This window comes from Sorex fumeus, unplaced genomic scaffold (genome assembly GCF_029834395.1).
Source record: "Sorex fumeus unplaced genomic scaffold, SorFum_2.1 ptg000155l, whole genome shotgun sequence".
Lineage (NCBI taxonomy): Eukaryota > Metazoa > Chordata > Mammalia > Eulipotyphla > Soricidae > Sorex > Sorex fumeus.
The window spans coordinates 1,105,377-1,124,848 of NW_026606212.1; the positions used below are offsets into that span (position 1 = coordinate 1,105,377).

Genomic DNA, 19,472 nt, shown 5'->3' on the forward strand with positions numbered 1-19,472 from the left:
GTAAGCTAAGTGCTGGTTGTACTATTTTCTCTGGCCTCTACCTCACATATTTGAGCTCTGGCACTAAGGAAAAAAAAAGCCTTTGGATCAGGAAAATAGCTCAAACGATAGGGCACAAGCCTACACACGCCGCAAGCCCGGCCTGAGCTCCAGCCCTGGCATGGGAATGCTGCCCGCTGCCCCCACAGAGCCGGGTGTGACCAAATTCAAAGTTTCCTTCTATTAAGGTTCAAGTAGCAACATGACAGTGTGTGTGAGTTGGATTACTCAAGTCCTTGAGCTTCAAGACACCACTGTTGACAGTTCAGGGGACACTCTCTCATCCACACACTGGTATTCAGGCAATTAAACGAACTATGATGAAGATACACTACCAAACAGGCCTCGGGGCCTGGGCCCAACCAGGCTGCACGCAAGGCAGGCACACTCCGCTCTACTGTATCTCCAGTCCCTGAAGCAGTGTTTTTAAATTCATTATGTTCCACTTATCGGAATTAACCAGACAAATCGCTCCACCAACTAAGAACAGCCATGCACCACCACCCACGGAATCGAGAAAGAGCTATCAAGCTGTCAATCCTGTCCGTGTCTGGGCCGGGTGAGGTTTCCAGAGGCTGGAGCGATAGCACAGCGGTAGGGCGTTTGCCTTGCACGCAGCCAACTTGGCCGACCCGAGTTCGATTCCTCCGCCCCTCTCGGAGAGCCCGGCAAGCTACCGAGAGTATTCGATATGCCAGACACAGTAACAACAAAGTCTCCAATGGAGACGTTATTGGGCCCGCTCGAGCAAATCGATGATCAACGGGAGGGCCTTTACATGTTCCACTTCATTTATAGCCACTAGAAACTGTCCTCTCGGGTACATTAAAAATATTTTTTTGGGGGATAGGGTGTTTGCCTTGCACGCGGCTGACCCGGGTTTGATTCCCAGCATCCCATATGGTCCTCTGAGCACCGTCAGGGGTAATTCCTGAGTGCATGAGCCAGGAGTAACTCCTGTGCATCGCCAGGTGTGACCCAAAAAGAAAAAATAAAAATTAAAAAAGAGCCAGGTTCCTGCCATGGCACGAACCAGCAGGGGACGTTTTCGAAGTTACGTTTGCTCTTCGCTCCCCCTGCTGGCATAAAGGGGATATACGCGGTGAGCTGGTTTCCATCACTAGAGTTCCACAATCAAAACTAAACCAAATAAAAACCCACACATTTGTTGGGAACAAGCTTTTAATCTGCTGTGAATCACTGTGGTTGGCTGGCTTGCTGGGAGGTCTAAGACTACAACATAAACTCCAGCCCGAGGGCAAGAGAGAGAGAGAGAGAGAGAGAGAGAGAGAGAGAGAGAGAGAGAGAGAGAGAGAGAGAGAGAGAGCGAGCGAGCTCAAAGGGCCATAGCCAGCGCTTTCACGCGGCCCCTGGGCGGAATCTCCGGTACCCCACCGTGACCCCTTGAACACCACCGGGAGCCGCTCCTGAGCATCACCAGGTGTAGCCTCTGAAAATCAAAACAATCCCAATTCAAACACCCATGCTGATTTTAAATAATATTTTAACTATCGAGAACTGGAGAGAAAGTGCAGCAGGGAGGGCGTTTGCCTTGCACAGGGCCGACCCAGGTTTGATCCCCGGCATCCCATATGGTCCCCTCAGCACCGCCAGGAGTAACCCCTGAGCATCTCTGGGTGTGGCCTCCCAATACCCCCCCCCAAAAAAAAAGATTTCATTTACGAAACGAAAACACAACCCAACAATACTCAGCTTCCAGCCAGTCCTTCGTGTGCTATTTTTACACACCCATCCTCTTGGGTTTGTGAAATGTAGTACTTACTGAGTCCTAAATTTCAATTCTCAATGAATACAATTCCAGTATAAAAATCATAGTAACACATAAACCCAAAATAACACTTAGTTCTGCTTCTAAATAACCTTCCCTTTGTCCTTAGAACATTACTCAGCAGCCCGCTCAGCTGAAACCTGCCTTTTGCCAGCTCCCTTGAACTTAGCGAGGCGCCAAGGAAACGCACCAGAAATCTCTAAGCAGGATTTCTGGGCTCTAGGTACCCTATATGCTTCCCACCAGGGGTGATCCCTGATGCAGAGCCAGGAGTAAGCCCTGAGTATAGCTGGTGTGGCCCAAAACAAAATCCAAAAAAACTGATCTGTGTGTGTGTATCATCACTGAACCATACAAGTCAGTCTTTTAGGGTTTTTTGTTTTGAGTCACATCGCGAGTGCTCAGGGGTTACTCCTGGCTCTGTACTCAGGCATCACTCCTATTGGTGCTTGGGGAACCCTATGGGTACCAGCGATGGAGCTCGGGTCGGCCGTGTGCCAGGCAGATTGCCCTACCCACTGTACTATCGCTCCGGCCCCTGTTATGGGTCTTACACCAGCGGCAGTGCTGGAAGCTGCTCCAGGCTCCATGGCTTGGGGAAACCATGTGGTAGCAGGGATCGAACGGGGGCCGGCCATTACCCTTCTACTATCTGTATCCTCCAGCCCCGGGGACAGCGCAGCAGCAGAGTCCCGGGCCGCAGCCAGAGGCCCGTGCCACCCGCAGGCTGAGCACCACCTGGGAACCCTGGTGGGAGTGTTCGACCATGAGCACAACCAGTCATGGAAGCGACCAAGTGTGCAGTCACAATGACAGCAACACAGGGGACAGGGAGGAGACAACAGGGGACAACACATAATAATGACGTGTGAGGAGCAATCACAAGATTTTTCTGTGTGTCAAAGACAACAATTTTTTCCCGACACAATACTAGAGAGCTCTTTATTGTCATTTATTAAGCACCAGCTTAATAATGCAGAACATTTCGGATCACTCTTCGTAATTAGAACGTTCTCCCCCCCACACCCCAATTCTGGTAAAGAGATTTTCAAGTAAAGACATGCTCCTTTCTGTATAAAACTTTATGAAATCAAGGCAAAGAACTGTGTACATCTTGCTGGAAAACGCTGCCCAAGGCTGTGGAGACAGTGTGCCGACGTTCCTGTCACTGGCCGGGCCCGGAAAGACTCTTGTTCATGAACTGTCTCTTCACGAAGCAAGTCCACCACTGACAAGAGGGAAAAGAACAATGAACGGTGCTGGCCTAATCCCAGTGCATGCCCCGGTGACACCAGGACAAGACTCGAGACAAGTCTGTAGGGGCTGGAGCCCATTCACAGCAGCAGGAAGGGCAACTTGCCTTGCGCACAGCTAACCTGGGTTCGATCCCCAGTATCCCCTGTGATCTCCTGAGCCCCGCAGGGCGTGATCCCCAAGCTAGGAGTAAGCCCTTAGCACTGCCAGCTGTGCCCCCTCCAACAAACAAACAAAATAACCTAAATAACAAAATTTTATATTAGGCTGGCAACTACTACATGACTAATTTCAAAGCAGGTGTCAAACTGTCTTTTGTTTGAGGAATTCCTGGGTCACCCGACATAATGAATATGATGCATTCAAGACATCTCAGTTAAAAAAAAAAAAAACCTGTCTTTAGGGGCCAGAGCGATGGCCCAGCGGGGACAGCGTCTGTCTTGCACGCACCCAAATGTGTAGCGTGCAATTCGCCATGGGGAGCCGCACAGGCGGCCAGCACACAGCTCAGAGACGCCCAGAGCGGGAATGAAGAACAGCACCGGGACCCTTGGGCACGCATCTTCATGGCAGTCACGGGGGAAAGGTGTCACTCAGCCACCAAAGGAGAGAGAGACTTACCTTACTGGGCTTATCGTTCTGAGGGTCAAACACTTTCTCACAGAGTCTCAGGCCCGTCTCCTGCCTCAGCTGCTGCAGGTAGGCCCGCATCACCTCTGAAGGAGAAAGAAGCTGGCTAATGGCCAACAGACTGTACAGACAGATGCATCCCGAGTGAGGGGGCTACGGGGAGCAGGACAAGTGGGGGTTGGGGGTAGGAGGTGTGGGGTGGGTGGTAGTGGTAGTGGTAGTGGTTGTGTGTGTGTGTGTGTGTGTGTGTCTGGCTGCGGGAGCAGGACAGAGGGTGTGAGGGTGTGTGTGTGTAGATTACAAACAGGACCCTGCAGTGTGTGTGTGTGTGTGTGTGTGTGTGTGTGTGTGTGTGGCTGCAGGAAGAGCAGTGTGTGTGAGTGTGTGTGTGTGTGTCTGACTGCGGGGAGCAGGACAGAGGGTGTGAGGGGGTGTGTGTGTGTGTGTGTAGATTACAAACAGGACTCTGCAGCTGTCTTTGTCACTAGGTTCATTCGGGGCCCATACGTGACCCCGCCCCAGGAGTCTATTGTGGAAACGAAGGAATACTGTGCCCGCAGAGACTCCATTCTCAGTGTGGGCGCCAGTCACGGCAAGCACATCACATGGAGCAAACACGGGGCTGCAGAGGGGGAAACGCCATCCTTACCGTCTTCTTGTTTGTTGGCTGGTTTGGCATAAATTGCGTTCAGCGGGAAACCAGGCTCTCCAGGAATGGGGAAGTTAGTGATTCCCAGGGTATACATTTCCTTCTCACCCTGGCTTTTGGAATTGCACTGAAATAAATAGACAAGTAATTAAAAAATAATAATACATATTCCTATTTTATACTGAAATACTACTTAATAACTGACTTATAACTGGGGAGAGGAGAGAAGGGCCCACTCCCAGCGATGTTCAGAGATTACTCCTGCTCTACATCCAGGAATTACTCTAGGCAGAGCTCAGGGGACCATATGGGGTGCTGGGGATTGAACCCAGGTTGGCCAAGTGCAAGGTAAATGCCATACCCTCTGTGCTATCACTCTGACACCCCAATTAATAATTTTTCAGTTAACACAGCTTTCACTGGGGTTTTCCATGTGTTTTGACTCTGCCATCTGAAGCCTATAGATCATTCCCAGAAAGCTTTAATGAATAAAAAATATATATACACTTCTATGAAATGAATCAGTTATAGAACAGTAAAATATCAATTTTCTAGTCATAACTAAATCCAGTAATGGACCTAGAAACCACATTTTTAGAAAGCCGATTTTATTTGAGGCACCATGATTTACAGTATGTGAATGACAGGATTTCAGGCACAGCCTTTCCAACAGCTCACTCTCCACCAGAGTATGCACTCCTGAAGCAGTAATGCATAAAACAAAACTTCAAACCATCTGCAACTCTCCGTGTCTCAGAAAAACGCAATCATTTCCTCTGGGAGGCGCAGCTAACACCTCTGTGAGCAGCTGCCAACACTCACAGCCAGAGTAGATGAGAGATTTCAGCAACAGTTTGAAGAAAATAAAGATGTTGATTTTAATTTTTTTCCAATAAAACATGAGCACCCTTTATTTTTTCCAGCAGTACTCCGGGCTTACCCTTGGCTCTGTGCTCACGGAGCACTCCTGGCAGTGCTCAGGGCGCTTATGCAGTGTCGGCACACCTTGCTGAACCGTAGATGCTTCATGCAAGGCAAGCCCCCTACCTTCTTGTACTCTCTTTCTGGCCCCTTCCAATTTTTCTTGGCCAGTATTTCTGTCTTGGGAAAATATACTTAAGATCTTAAAATACTACTCTTAACTTCCCATGAGTTTAATCTAGAGAGTTCCTTTTAATTTCATGCTCCCAGTCAGAGGAAGTATTTTCTGTTCGTCCAAAAAGTCTCAGCGAGGGGCCGAAGTGGTAGCACAGCGGGTAGGGTGTTTGCCTTGCATGCAGCCGACCTGGGTTCGATCCCCGGCATCTCATATGGTCCCCCAAGCACCGCCAGGAGTAACTCCTGAGTGCAGAGCCAGAAATAACTCCTGAGCATTGCTGGGTGTGACCCAAAAAGAAAAAAAAAAGTCTCAGCAAGGGGATGGAGGAATAGCACAGTGGGGAGGGCGTTTGGCTTGACCGAGGCCGACCCAGGTTTGATTCCCAGCATCCCATAGGATCCCTCAAACACTTCTAGGAGTAATTTTTGAGGGCAAAGCCAGTAGAAACCCCTGAGCATCGCCGGGTATGACCCAAAAACCAAAAAAAAAAAAAAAAAAAGGCAAAAAACAAACAAATCACCAAACAAGTCTCAGCAAATCCAAGTGGTTAAAAGGATAAATACTGAGGCCAGAGGGATAGTGAATCAGAGACAGTGCTCGTCTGTATGTGGCCAAGTTAGGTTTAATCCCCAATACTCCGTATGGTTCTATGAGCCCCACCAAGAGTGATCCGGGAGCACAGGAGGCCGGCGTGAACCCTGAGCACTGCTGGGTGTGGCACAAAAACAACAACCAAACCCCCCCAAAAAAGGATAAATACTCATCAGTAAAATGTTTTCTGGATACTTGATCAGCCAAGCTTAATTACCTTCTGGAGTTTCTTCAGACACTCAGAAATGTAGAGAGTGATATATATCAAGGTTCGGTCAGCTTCATTCTGTGGGTGAGGAAAAAAAAAGTTAAAACTTAAAAACAGTCCGGAACAAAAGAATAATTCTATGCATAATTCACTCTGTCCTCTATTAGCAAATGAAAACTGTGGCCAAACAACAACTGCAGACTCAATAGCTCCCCTGCTTGGGATGGGGAAACAACTCAACAAGCTGCAAGGCCTGCTTCCTATGTGGGGGGCCCAGATCCCATCCCTAGGACCACACGTTACCCCAGCATGCTGTGCTGCTGGGAGCGACGCCCAGCAATGTTGGTGGGGCTCAACATTTTTAAAAAATTCCATTCGCCAATGAGCAGCTTTCCCGAGCCCTCACTGGATCCCACCAGGAGCCGCGCGGCTGTTCCTCTCTCCCTCTGCTTCCCTCCAACCCAGTTTTCTAGGCTCTGGGCCAGGCCCCTCAACTGCGTAGGCAGGAAAGTGCACAGAGCCTGGCGCGCGCCACCTGGCCGGCGATGCGATGCTTCTGTGCGCCCTCGCTCTGTTCCAGGCGGAAAGCGACACCCTCTCATGCGCCTTGTTGAGGAGCGGCTCGGAAGCTCCCCCCAGCCCTGACCTGAAGGTAGCGGAGCCAAGGCACCGGAACGGCCACAAACGGGCCCATCTCCCAGGACAAACAGACACAGACTTAGACTTAGACATAGACATAGACGCTGCAATCAGAAGTTAGTCAAGTGAGAGAATGAAATGCGGCAACATTATATTGATTTATGCCTCTTACAAATAAGACACTGAGACCATGCATGAGACTCGGAAAATATTTTTAATAGTAAAACATGTCTGCACTGGAGTTTTTAGACCAAGAGTCTAATTTTCACATTATCGATTCCAAAAGATCAAAGTTTGGCAAGGAGAGGTTGAAGTTCTATAGTCTGGAATATTACTAAAAAAAAAAAAAAAGTATTGAAACTAATTATATAACCTGCCGAAGGAGCTCAGAAAATTTTATTTTTCCCTATCCCCTCTCCTTACTACCCTTCCCCAACACACACACACACACACACACACACACACACACACACACACACCACCTCATTCCTCAAAAGAACAAAGAGCAGAGGGAAGGAAGATAAAAGAATGGCCAAGGTCACTGGAGTTACTACTCCATCTCAGAACCAGAACACAAAAGTGTGTGTGTGTGTGTGTGTGTGTCAATAATGTGCACAGCGCTCTGAAAATTTTAAATAAGGCCATCTCATTTTATTTTACTTAATCCTCATAACAAGCCTCACTGTGTAATAGAAATTGTCCTTCTCAGAAAGCTAAGTTAAGTATTAATGAGCACCGGGGCCAGAGAAACACTCCAGTGGGTAAGGGGCTCGTCCTGCATGTGACCTATCAGGATTTGGGCCAGTACCTCATATGGTCCCCTGAGCCCCGCCGGGAGTGATCCCTGAGCCCAGAACTACAAGTAAGCCCTGAGCACTGCTGGGTGTGACCCCCTCAAGCTTATATATATGGGGAATATATATAAGCTCTATACTTTACCTTAATTTCATAGTTTTTGAAGAAGACATTGGCCTTGAAGTAGTAGATGGCTTCATCCACGATATCTGTATCCTTTGCTAAGCAGGACAGAAGGAAGGAGAGCAGAGAACATCTGTCAGGCTCAAAACATAACAGGGCCAGGGGCTGGAGCGATAGCACAGCAGGTAGGGCGTTTGCCTTGCACGCAGCCAACATGGCCGACACAGGTTCGATTCCCAGCACCCCATATGGTCCCCTGAGAACCGCCAGGAGCAATTCCTGAGTGCATGAGCCAGGAGTAACCTCTGAGCATCGCCGGGTGTGACCCAAAAAGAAAAAAAAAAACATAACAGGGCCAGAGGATAGCACAGCGGGGAGGGCATTTGCCTTGCACGCAGCCGACCCAGGTTCGACCCCCAGCATCCCATATGAGGCCTTAAGCACTGCCAGGAGTGACCCCTGAGCACCGCTGGGTGTGGCCAAACGCCCTCCTCCTCCACCCCGAACAACAAAACACAACACTAAACACCAAGCACAAAGGTCAAGTTTGGAGTTCAGTAAAATGAAGCTACTGAAATATAAAGTATTAGAGATGATTTCTATAAAAATAAGTGTTTTAAGGGGACAGGGAGATTCAAGGGCTGGAGCATGTGCTTTCCATGGAGGAGGCCTGGGTTCGATCCCCGGCACCACATGGTCCCCTCAAGCTCTGCTAGGAGACATCCCTAAGCACTGTGCCAGGAGTAGTCCCTGAGCACAACCAGGTGTGGCCTCCAAACCAAAAATATAAGCATTACTCTTATTCATCCTTATGTCTTTGGTTTTATTTTTGATTATTTTTTTGCTTTTTGGGTTACACCCTCCAATGCTCAGGGATTACTCTTGGCTCTGCGTCAGGAATCACTCCTGGCAGTGCTTGGGGGACCATATGGGATGCCGGGGATTGAACTTGGGTCAGCAGCATAAAAGGCAAAAGCTGTGCTATTGCTCCAGCCCGTGTCTTTTTTAAAGAACTATACATACCCATTAGAAAAATTAGTCAATACTACGCAAAAAAGTGCTGTGATGCCACATCTTACTTCCCAGAAATAACTCTTATTTGGGGACCATCTTTCCAGACATAATCTCTCTAAATACAGACTAGGACGTAAGAGTAATTTCAATAAAAAAAATTGGGGGGTAGGGGGGAGGTATTACACCCAGTGATGCTCAGTGGCCACTCCCCAGGGGTCACGCTATGGGCACCAGGATGCCACCGAGGCTTGTGGTGAGAGCCATATGTAAATCAAGTGCCTTAACTGCTGTACAATCTCTCTGGTCGCTAAATAAAACTCTTTAGACACAAGAAGAAGCCGGAGAGACCGTATGGGGGTCAGAATGCCTTGCCAGCTGCTGAACCCAGCTGGATCCGAGGCACCAAACAGTCCCCCAAGTACAGCCAGGGGTCACTTCCACGCCGTGTCGGGAACAGCCCCTGAGTATCCAAAACAAAAACCACAAAAAGAGAAATAATTCAATTTTGTTTGAATTCATATACTGTCGTTTGAGAGAATGAAACTCTCAATGCTCTTTCAGGGACATACTGGGGTTCACATATGTCTTTTTATGAATACTAAGACTTAAAATACACTTGTACAAGCTGTTCCAGGCAGCTAGAAACTGAGAAAAGCCAGAAATACCCTTGTGACAAAGACAGATCTCATTACACAAATTTTTTAGTCCTTTTTTTTTTTTATTTTAAAAAAGGTCAAAATCCCAGGGTCTTAATGTCCGACAGCTGGCTTCAGCAACACGCAGAGACACTATCCTTCTCATGCAGCGGAAATGCACAGGAATTCTGTATTTCAATATTCTATAATTCAGCCATGCTGGTTCTATTCATGCCCCCGTTAAACAAATTTTAACAGAAGCCTTGCACAAAACCTGTACTCTATGCAATCTATATATTTTTTTTTTCTGTTGTTGTTGCTTTTTGGGTCACACCGGCAGTGCTCAGGGGTTACTTCTGGCTTTGCACTCAGGAATTACTCCTGGCGGTGCTCAGGGGACCATATGGGATGCTGGGATTCGAACACGGGTCGGCCGCGTGCAAGGCAAACGCCCTACCCGCTGTGCTATCACTCCAGCCCCCTGCAATCTATTTTTGTACCTGCACAAAGCAAACCTCAGAGGATTCTACAGCATTTACAAAAAACAACCAGTTCTGAATGTAATGAAGGGGGCCTGGGGGAGAGACGACACAGAGGCGACGAGACCAGAGGAGGGGCCAGAGAGATGGGACAGCAGGGAGGGCACTTGCCTCGAACATGGCCCACGGAGTTATGAGCCCCGCAACCCCAGCAAGCCCTGCTGGGAGGGATCCCTGAGCAAGGACGTGTAGACACCCGCACCCCACTGCACGGCCCAAGTGAAAAATAAATGAATAAAATCCAAGTACTGGGCTGGAGAAACAGCTCAGTGGGGTAGTGGCTCCTTTTCCGGAGACCAGTTTCTGTGACACCTCACGATCCTCCTGAGTGGTGCTGGGAGCAACCCGCACTCACGCTGGGCAGAGCTCCTCAGCACTGCCACGTGTGCCCAGAGAGATCATTAAAACCAAAGCACTGCTGAAAAGGAAGATGCTGACGGATGAACAGATAAATAAAGTCTGTTTGGGGCCGAAAGATAGTACAATGGGTTCTATCCCCAGCACAACATATGGTCCTGAGCACTGTCACAGATCCCTGAGCACAGAGTCACAAGTGATCCCTGAGCACAGAGCCAGGAGTGAGCCCTAAGCACAGACCCAGGAATGACAGGAGTGAGCCCTGAGCACAGAGCCAGGAGTGAGCCCTGAGCACAGTGCCAGTAGTGAGTCCTGAGCAAAGACCCAGGAGTGAGCCCTGAGCACAGAGCCAGGAGTGAGCCCTGAGCACAGAGCCAGGAGTGAGCCCTGAGCACAGAGCCAGGAGTGAGCTCTGAGCACAGAGCCAGGAGTGAGCCCTGAGCACAGAGCTGGGAGTCAGGCCTGAGCACAGAGCCGGGAGTGAGCCCTGAGCACAGAGCCGGGAGTGAGCCCTGAGCACAGAGCCGGGAGTCAGGCCTGAGCACAGAGCCAGGAGTGAGCCCTGAGCACAGAGCCGGGAGTCAGGCCTGAGCACAGAGCCAGGAGTGAGCCCTGAGCACAGAGCCAGGAGTGAGCCCTGAGCACTGCCAGATATGGCCCCAAAACAAAAAAAGGGGGTTGAGGAACCTGCTTTGTAACTCACTGGCAGAGTACTTGGTACACGTAAACCCTGAATTTGGTTTTTCAGATGGCCAAAAAATTTTTTTAAAAATGAAGAATAAAAATAGATTCAGATGGGGAAGAGGTTAAAGCTTTTCTTCCCAGAAAGGGCATTCGACAGCAACAGCAGCTCACTGGTCTGAAAGAACTGACAGTGCGAGTGGTGAGAACTAACCACATCCCTCCTCCCAACAGAGTACACGGGGGAAATCAGCGGCCGGAAGTGCCCAATTTTGGTGTTGTCGCTCCTTTCCCCAGGCCCAGCAGTGCCCTAGGGCTCCCACCGGCACAGTGCTCAGGGGCAGCCCAGGCCCTCTGAGTCATCCCCCTGGCTCCAAGCTTCCTATTAAATGCAACACGTATCCCCGAACCCTGACAGTCCTGGCAGCACCTCCTCAAAGAGACAGAAAACACAAGAGTACCCTGAAACCAAGGACTGAGCCACAAACACCCCGGCCCTGCATGTCCCAGGCCGACTTCCCCGCAGCCCCGAGGTCACAGAAAGGGCTTCCCACTTACTCTCCCGCGGGGCAGGTCCCTTGAACTGGCTTCTGATGGGCAGCAGGGCCATGTTCCCGATGAGCTTGGTGTCGGGGTCCATGAGGGAGGAGTGGTAGGCCTGTGGGGGGGAGCGGGCATGAGTACTGCAGCAGGACAGCAAAGGGAAACAGGACACCCAGGGTGGGTGGCACAAGGGGTGACAGCAGCGGCGCCTGACCAGGCCAAGAAACTGGCCTGGGAGACAGCCCAGGGCCCCATCCCGCACTCACTCAAGCACCTCCAAACGAGGCCTGCAGTGGCGCCCTGGACTCCCAACATTGAATCTTCAAGCGAACATGGTCAGGTGGAGTGTCACCAAGAGTTGTTCCCAGTGCCCCACGTATATTAAAAGAAAATAATGAAAAATGAAAGTCGGCCTGGACAAAGAGCTCAATGGGCTGCGTGCACGCTTTGCATCAGGGAGGCCTTGGCCCAAGACCCCCCCAAAACTAATAACAATAATAATAATAATTATTATTATTATTTTGAGGCAGTCTCCTGCCCCGGCACCTGGCTATCCTCACCAGGGCCCCTTGGAGGGGGGCGGGTTGAGTTTCCCTCCCTGCCCCGAGCAGAGCCCCAGCAGCCGAAGACCTCCAGAACCAGCCACAGCCATGCTGAGACCACTCTCCACATGTCCGGACAAGCCTCATGCATGAAGGAACCAGCAGAAGAACCCAGGCATGCGGGTCCTGGGGCTGAGATCTCCAAGCCTGCTCGGATAGGGACTGAGCCTTCTCCACCCAGATCCCCCATCTTCCAGTAGATAGGCATTACACCCACCAGCTGCTGCAGGCGCCAGGAGGTCCCATCAACGGCCAAGACCCAGAGACTGTAAGACCCAGCTCCCGGAAGCGCGCGGCCTAGGCTGCATTACTTCTTATTATTTCGTTTTTACTTTGGAGAACCCAGCAGGCTACCGAAAGTGTCCTGCCCGCAGGGCACAGTCTGGCAAACTTCCTGTATTGTGTTGTACTTAATATGCCAAATACCAGTAACAATGATAGGTCTCATTCTCCTAGCCCTGAAAGAGCACTGAATATGGCTCTTTTAAAATCTCAGGGCTGGGGCTGGAGCAGATAGCACAGAGGGTGGGGCGTTTGCCTTGCCTGTGGACAACCCAGGTTCGATTCCCAGCATCCCATATGGTCCCCTGAGCACTGCCAGGAGTAATCCCTGTGCATCGCTGGGTGTGACCCAAAAAACAAAAACAAAAACAAAAAAATAAAATAAAATAAAATCTCAGGGCTAGGAAGAAGGAGACGTTACTGGTGCCTGCTTGAGGCAATCGACGAACAACAGGATGATCGTCATTGTGAATTTTGAGGAACTACAAGGCAAGCTGGTTGTGCCTAGAGCAGCTACTAAAATTGCAAAAAGTCTGGGGGGGAAAAAAAATAAACCGGGGCTGGAGCAATAGCACAGCGGGTAGGGCGTTTGCCTCGATTCCCAAGTTCGATTCCCAGCATCCCATATGGTCCCCTGAGCACCACCAGGAGTAATTCCTGAGTGCAGAGCCAGGAGTAACCCCTGTGCATTGCCGGGTGTGACCCAAAAAGCAAAATAAATAAATAAACCGAAAGCACCAGGAAAAAAAATTTCTACGAATTTGAAATTAGGGGCCGGAGAGGGGGTACGGGGGGTAAGGCGCTGGCTTTGCACATGGCCCCCCAATTCCTCCCCAGCACCAGCTCCTATCAGTCCAGCCAGGTGTGATCCTTGAGTGCACAGCCAGGAATAAGCCCCGAGCACAGCACAGCCAGGGGCAGCCCAAAACAACAGGAATCCAACGAAATTATGTTAAGTCAAGGCAACATTTAAAAGAACTTCATATTAAACACAAACTTTAGAGCCAGAGCGACAGGCTGCTTGCCCGGAACACGGCAAGCCAGGTCCGACCCCCAGCATCGCAGAGGGCTGCCCGAGCATCACCAGGAGTAACCCCTGGGCCCTGAGCACGGCCCGGGGAGGCCCAAAACCGACCAACCAAACACCAAAAACGACTTTTAAAGGTCAGCACCAGGCTTGGCGGCGGTCGCGAGGCTTTGAGCAGAGGTCGGCAGTGGCAGGGCTGGGGCTGGGGCTGGGGCTGGAGAGGGGGTGCGGCGGAGAGGGCGTTTCCCTGGTGCCGGGTTCGATCCCCGAGCACGGCTGGGGTGACCCCTGCGTGCAGAGCCTGGGGGAGGCCTGAGCACCGCCGGATGCAGCCCCCATCCCCACCCCCCAAGAAAATGGGGAAAGAAAAAAAAAAAAAGGAAGTGGCAGAATCGATCGGGAACGGAGGCCAGACCGGAGGGCGCGGCGCTAGGAGGACCCCGCACGGCCCGACCTCGGGCCCACCCTGCCGGGCTCGGGGTCCTCCGGGTCGCCCCCGGGCCGCCAGGGGCCGCGCCGCCGCCTCCCCTTCTTCCCTTCCCCGGACCCCCCGCGTCCACGCGATCCCCCGGCCGCTCCTCTCCGAGCTCTCGCCGCTTCCCCGCCCCGACCCCTCACAGCTCGGCAGGGACCCCCTCACCGGCATCTCGGCGGCACCCGGCTCTCAGCTCCGACGACGGGGTCCGAGCGCTTCCGGTCTGGCGGCCCGGGCGGGGCAGGCGGAAGTAGCCCGGAAGGGGCGGGCCTCCGGCGCCGGGCTGCTGCTACTGCGGCTGCGCGGGCCCCCGGAAGCGCCGGGAGCGCCCGAGCCCGAAGCGGGGGCGCATCGGGTAGGCGGCGCTGGGTGTCGCGGGTGACCGTGTCTCTTCCCTTTGCTTCGGCCTATGGGCCGCTCGGTGGGACCCGGCAGGGCACCCGGGGCTCCTGAGCACTTTCCCCGCCTTTCAGAGCACCTTGTTGGTTTTGGGGGCCACACCCGACGACGGTGCCCAGTTCGGGGGACCATAACAGGGTCCTGGGCACTGGCCCACACCCTCCACGTGCTAAGCAAGCCCCTTACCCGCCGCACTGTCTCTCTGCCCCAAGTTACAGGTTTTCTATAAAGGGCTTTACTCTTTTATTTTTTTGAGTGGGGGGCGGGGATCACACACCCAGTGGTGCTCAGGGGTTACTACTAGCAGTGCCCGGGGGACTATGGTCCTATATGGTCCTATATCCTATATGTAGGATGCTGGGGATTGAAACCAGGTCAGCCCGCGCAGGGCAGGCACCTTTCCCTCCCTATTATCCCTCCGGCCCCCTTATAAGGGCGTCATTTCTATCAGTTTGTTGATAAAGAACCAAACGGCATGTGAGCCTGTTTTGATTTAATGAGGAGAGCATGTCAAATGCTACTTAGCACCTTCTCTAGAAGCACTAATAAAATTTCAATGTAAAATTTCACTTGGCTTTTACTGGGCCTGGCTTACAACGGGTCTGAGCAAAGTATCTGTCAATTGCCTAAACCTCCAAGCCAAATGAACTGAATGAAAATAAGATAATTGAGATGGCAAGAAGTTTAAAGAGAAAGAATTAAGTCTGCTGAACCTTTGTGTGCGTTAATTATTCAAGGATATAAAAGTTAAAAAGCTCAAAGACTACAAAATCATTTTGTTTTTAAACACTGCCTGCATTTTTTTTTTTTTTTTTTTTTTTTTTTTTTTTTTTTTTTTCCCCTTTATTTTATTTTATTTTTTTTAAAGTTGTAGATTTACAATTTTTTGTGCTTTGGTTTCAATTATACAATGATCAGATACCCATCCCTCCACCAGTGCCCATTTTCCACCACCATGGATAATATCCCTCCCACCCCCATCCCCCCATCCCCCCGTCTCTGTGGCAGGGCAATCCCCTGTGTTCTCTCTCTCCTTTTGGGTGTTGTGGTCTGCAAAAGAGGCATTGAGTGGCAAACATGTTCAGTCCATAGTCTACTTTCGACATGCATCTCCCCTCCTGGGAGGATCCTCCAAACATCCTTTATTTGGTGCTCCCTTCTCTATCTGAATAGCCCTTTCCTCTAGGATACCCGGCTGGCCTCTAAGTTATGGAGTAATCCTCCTGGTGCTGATCTCAGCTATTCTTGGGTATTAATCTCATACTTTGTTACTTTATATCCCCCAGATGAATGCAATCTTTCTATGTCTATCCCTCTCTTTCTGACTCATTTCGCTTAGCATGATACTTTCCATATTGTACCACTTGTATGTAAATTTCATGACTTCATCTTTTCTAAGAGCTACATAGTACTCCATTGTGTAGATGTACCAAAGTTTCTTTAACCAGTCATCTGTTCTTGGGCATTCAGGTTTCTTCCAGTTTCTGGCTATTGTAAAGAGGGCTGCAATGAACAAACAAGTGCAGATGTCACTTCGACTATACATTTTTGCCTCTCTGGGATATATTCCCAGGAGTGGTATTGCTGGGTCAAATGGGAGCTCAATTTCTAATTTTTTGAGAATCGTCCATACTGTTTTCCAGAAGGGCTGAACCAGTGGACATTCCCACCAACAGTGAAGGAGTGTCCCTTTCTCGCCACATCCACGCCAGCATCGGTTGCTTTTGTTCTTTTGAATGTGGGCCAGTCTCTGAGGTGTGAGATGGTATCTCATTGTGGTTTTGATCTGCATCTCCCTGATGATTAATGATGTAGAGCATTTTCTCATGTGCTTTTTTGCCATTCGGATTTCTTCTTTGAGAAAGTTTCTGTTCATTTCATTGCCCCATTTTTGGATGGGGTTGGATGTTTTCTTCTTGTGGAGTTTAACCAGTATTTTGTATATCCTGGATATCAACCCCTTGTCAGATGTGTATTCGGTGAATATCCTTTCCCATTCTGTAGACTGTCTTTGTATTTTGGTCACTGTTTCTTTGGAGGTGCAGAAGCTTCTTAGTTTAAGATAGTCCCATTTATCTATCTCTGTTTTCACTTGCTCGGCCAGTGGCGTACTGCCTGCATTTTTTGGACCACACCCAACAGTGTGGGCTTACTCATCTGGCTCTGCATTCAGGAACACTTTTAGTAGGGCTTAGGGGCAGGGGTGAGAGGTGTGGAGGATCGAACCTGAAAAAAGGAAAATTAACTTACTCAAAAATTTAGAGAGTGACAATTCCTGCCCTGAACGGTTGAACATTTTCATTTGTTCAAACTCTCGGCTAAGGGGCTGGAGTAATAGCACAGCGGGTAGGGCATTTGCCTTGCACGCAGCCAACTCGGGTTCGATTCCCAGCATCCCATATGGCCCCCTGAGCACTGCCAGGGGAATTCCTGAGTGCAGAGCCAGGAGTAACCCCTGTGCATCGCCAGGTGGACCCAAAAAGAAAAAAAAATTGCTAAGGGGTCAAATAAATTTTTTTTTAAATTTGCCCTGAGGGGCCAGTTGGATGTTTGCCTTGCACAGAGCCCACTGGGTTTGATCACAGGCATCCCATATAGTCATTCCCCCAAGCATTGTCAGGGTAATTCCTGAGAACCAAGAGCAACCCCTGAGCATCGTCGGGTGTGACCCAAAAAGCAAAACAAAACAAAACAAAAACAAATTGCCCTGAGTATTTCAAATTTTGTCTGGAAAACAGGAGTGTTATTTGAATATTCTGATTTTACTTAAAAAGAATAAAATGTTAGCCTTGTTTCTTATATACACACACTTTAAACCAGTTACTTTTAGACTTTTAATTGTGCAAATAACTTTCAGTGTAGGAAAACTAAAAGATAAAGGTAAGATAATGATCTTACTTAATTTTCCCAGGTATTTTTCCTTTGGAAAAAAATTGTATATTACAATACGTTTTGCTCCCCAAAATCAATAAAAATAATCCAATAGCGGCTGTGACCATCATTGCTACTTTGTTATATACAAAATTACTTACATTCATTGCAATTTCACCTTCAAAATCTTTTTTGGGAGGAGGAGTACACCTAGCTGTGCCTAGAGCTTGCTTAGCCAGAGATCACTCTCGATCACCCTCAGGGGCTCCTGGGACCACACGCAGTAATGGGGAAGGAACCCAAGCTGGATGCATGCAAGGCAAGCACCCTGCAGTACTAGTTCTATGCCTCCTCAATACTCACAATCGTATTTGGCGCTATTCATATTATTTTACTTTGAGGGAAAGGAGGGATTTGGGATCACACAGGGTGGTACCTGGGGTGTACAAGGTGAGTTCCACCTCCGGTCTTGGAAGTCACTCCTAACGGATGGTACAGACGGATGATGCCAGGAATGGACCTGGGCATCTTGCATTCAAAGGACACACCATCCTTTATATTGTCTGTAGCCCTGATGCTATTAAAAGATTGCTTTAAGCAGCAGCAATTCCAAAATAACTCAACATCAGATTCAGGCATGCTGTGGATAACAGACTCATTATTGCTTGGGATTTTTTTTTTTCCATGAAAACAAACTTTCAGATTTTTTCAGTCTGGCGCTTTCAGATTTTTTCACTCTGGAGAAGCCCATGTACTCCCTTGAACAAGTATTTCTCTTCCAACTTTTTTTCTACTTTGGAGAAGCCCATGTTTGCTCATGAACCCATATTCTTCACTTTCTCTCCCTTCATATCCAATCTCCAAATTTCTTACAATAATCTATTTTTGCTGGACTTAAAAAAAAAAGGACAGGGGTATGGTGCCACCAGCAGGTCAATCTGTACCTGTGAGGCGAGTGCATCAGCAGCATGATGGCGCCTTCACACTTCCAGATACCCCAAAATTGCTGCTGTGCCTTTGGCCAGACCCCAAAAACTTGGGGCAAAGTTTACCAAGAAAGTAAACGGCCAAAAGTTAGGTATGTGGGAAACACACCCACAAAACACCTCCAGTTCAGCTATATAATTGGAGGCATGGCCTCTCTGGTTCCTGATTGAACTGCTTAACGGCCATGATTCCAGAGACTCAGAAACAAATCTCAAAACCCAGTGGCTTTAGGTAGAAATGCGTCTGGTCCGTGCAGTAGGTTACCAGTGCTGGGCCAATCCAGGTAGGAATAGGTTTCGTGCCTTGGCCTGTTCCCCTTGGCGGCCCAGTGGCCACCATCCTTCAGAGGTCACTGGACAGTCAGGTTTGCGCCCCCAATGACGAGACACGCAGGGCCTTGTGGGATGGGGGTGGGGGCCGGGCCTGTCCACCCCACCCCAACGAGACCCCAAGTCATCGCCCACGAATGGCCTCTCTGGCTCCTGATAAAGCTGATTAATGGCCATGATCCCAAAGACTCAGAAACAAACCTCGAAACCCAGGGGCTATTGGCAGAAGTGCGTCCGGACCCCACAGTCCCTTACTGTCGCCGGGTCACCCCAGGGAAGAAAGGGTGTTGTCCCTCCGCCTGTTCCCTCTTGGCGGCTCGGAAGCCGTCATCCTCCAGAGGCCACTGGACAGTCAGGCTTGGGCCCGCAGTGACAAAATTTGTTGGGCCTCGCGGGATAGGGGGAGAGATGGTCCTGTCCTCCCCACTCCAACAAGACCCCAAGTAATTGCCCACGAACGGCCTCTCTGGCTCCTGATAAAGTTGCTCAATTGCCATGATCCCAGACACTCAGGACCAAATCCCGAAACCCAGTGGCTTTTGGCAGAAATCCCTCCAGATTTGTGTTAAAATTTCAGGATTTCAAAATCACATGGCCCTACTGCAGCCGCGCGACATCATATGTTATCCATAACCAACAATAGAATACAAATTGTCTACTGTTGCCTTTTCAGCAAATCTGAGTGTTGGTGTAAAATCTCAAATAATAAAGGTGGGTCTGGTGTCGAACTATTAAATGGGATCCAAGTAGAGAGAGAGTAACGTGGAAATCATCTGCCCCACAGGAGGGGGGAGGGTGTGGGATGGCGGTATACTGGGGTTTTTGGTGGTGGAGAATGGGCACTGGTGAAGGTACGGGTGTTTCATTGTATGACTGAGACTTAGACGCAAAAGCTTTGTAACTGCTCTCACGGTG

General features: G+C 49.7%; 1 protein-coding gene across 2 annotated transcripts in view; it reads right to left on the bottom strand.

Annotated features, from left to right (window-relative positions):
* Positions 1-2,789: 2,789 nt before the first annotated feature.
* Positions 2,790-19,472, bottom strand: part of ARPC3 (actin related protein 2/3 complex subunit 3) — a 133,273-nt gene continuing 116,590 nt past the window's right edge. Inside the window, exons 1-7 of one of the 2 annotated variants that reach the window (XM_056107134.1) lie at positions 14,137-14,266; positions 11,601-11,700; positions 7,838-7,914; positions 6,269-6,337; positions 4,362-4,488; positions 3,704-3,798; positions 2,796-3,056 (exon numbers count right to left, since the gene is read on the bottom strand). In XM_056107134.1, coding sequence (XP_055963109.1) covers positions 2,994-3,056; positions 3,704-3,798; positions 4,362-4,488; positions 6,269-6,337; positions 7,838-7,914; positions 11,601-11,700; positions 14,137-14,142 — 537 coding nt within the window. In that variant the 5' untranslated portion in view covers positions 14,143-14,266 and the 3' untranslated portion in view covers positions 2,796-2,993. Of the gene's footprint in view, positions 3,057-3,703; positions 3,799-4,361; positions 4,489-6,268; positions 6,338-7,837; positions 7,915-11,600; positions 11,702-14,136; positions 14,267-19,472 lie in introns of those variants that run through there. The other variant, XM_056107135.1, reaches the window with a different exon arrangement.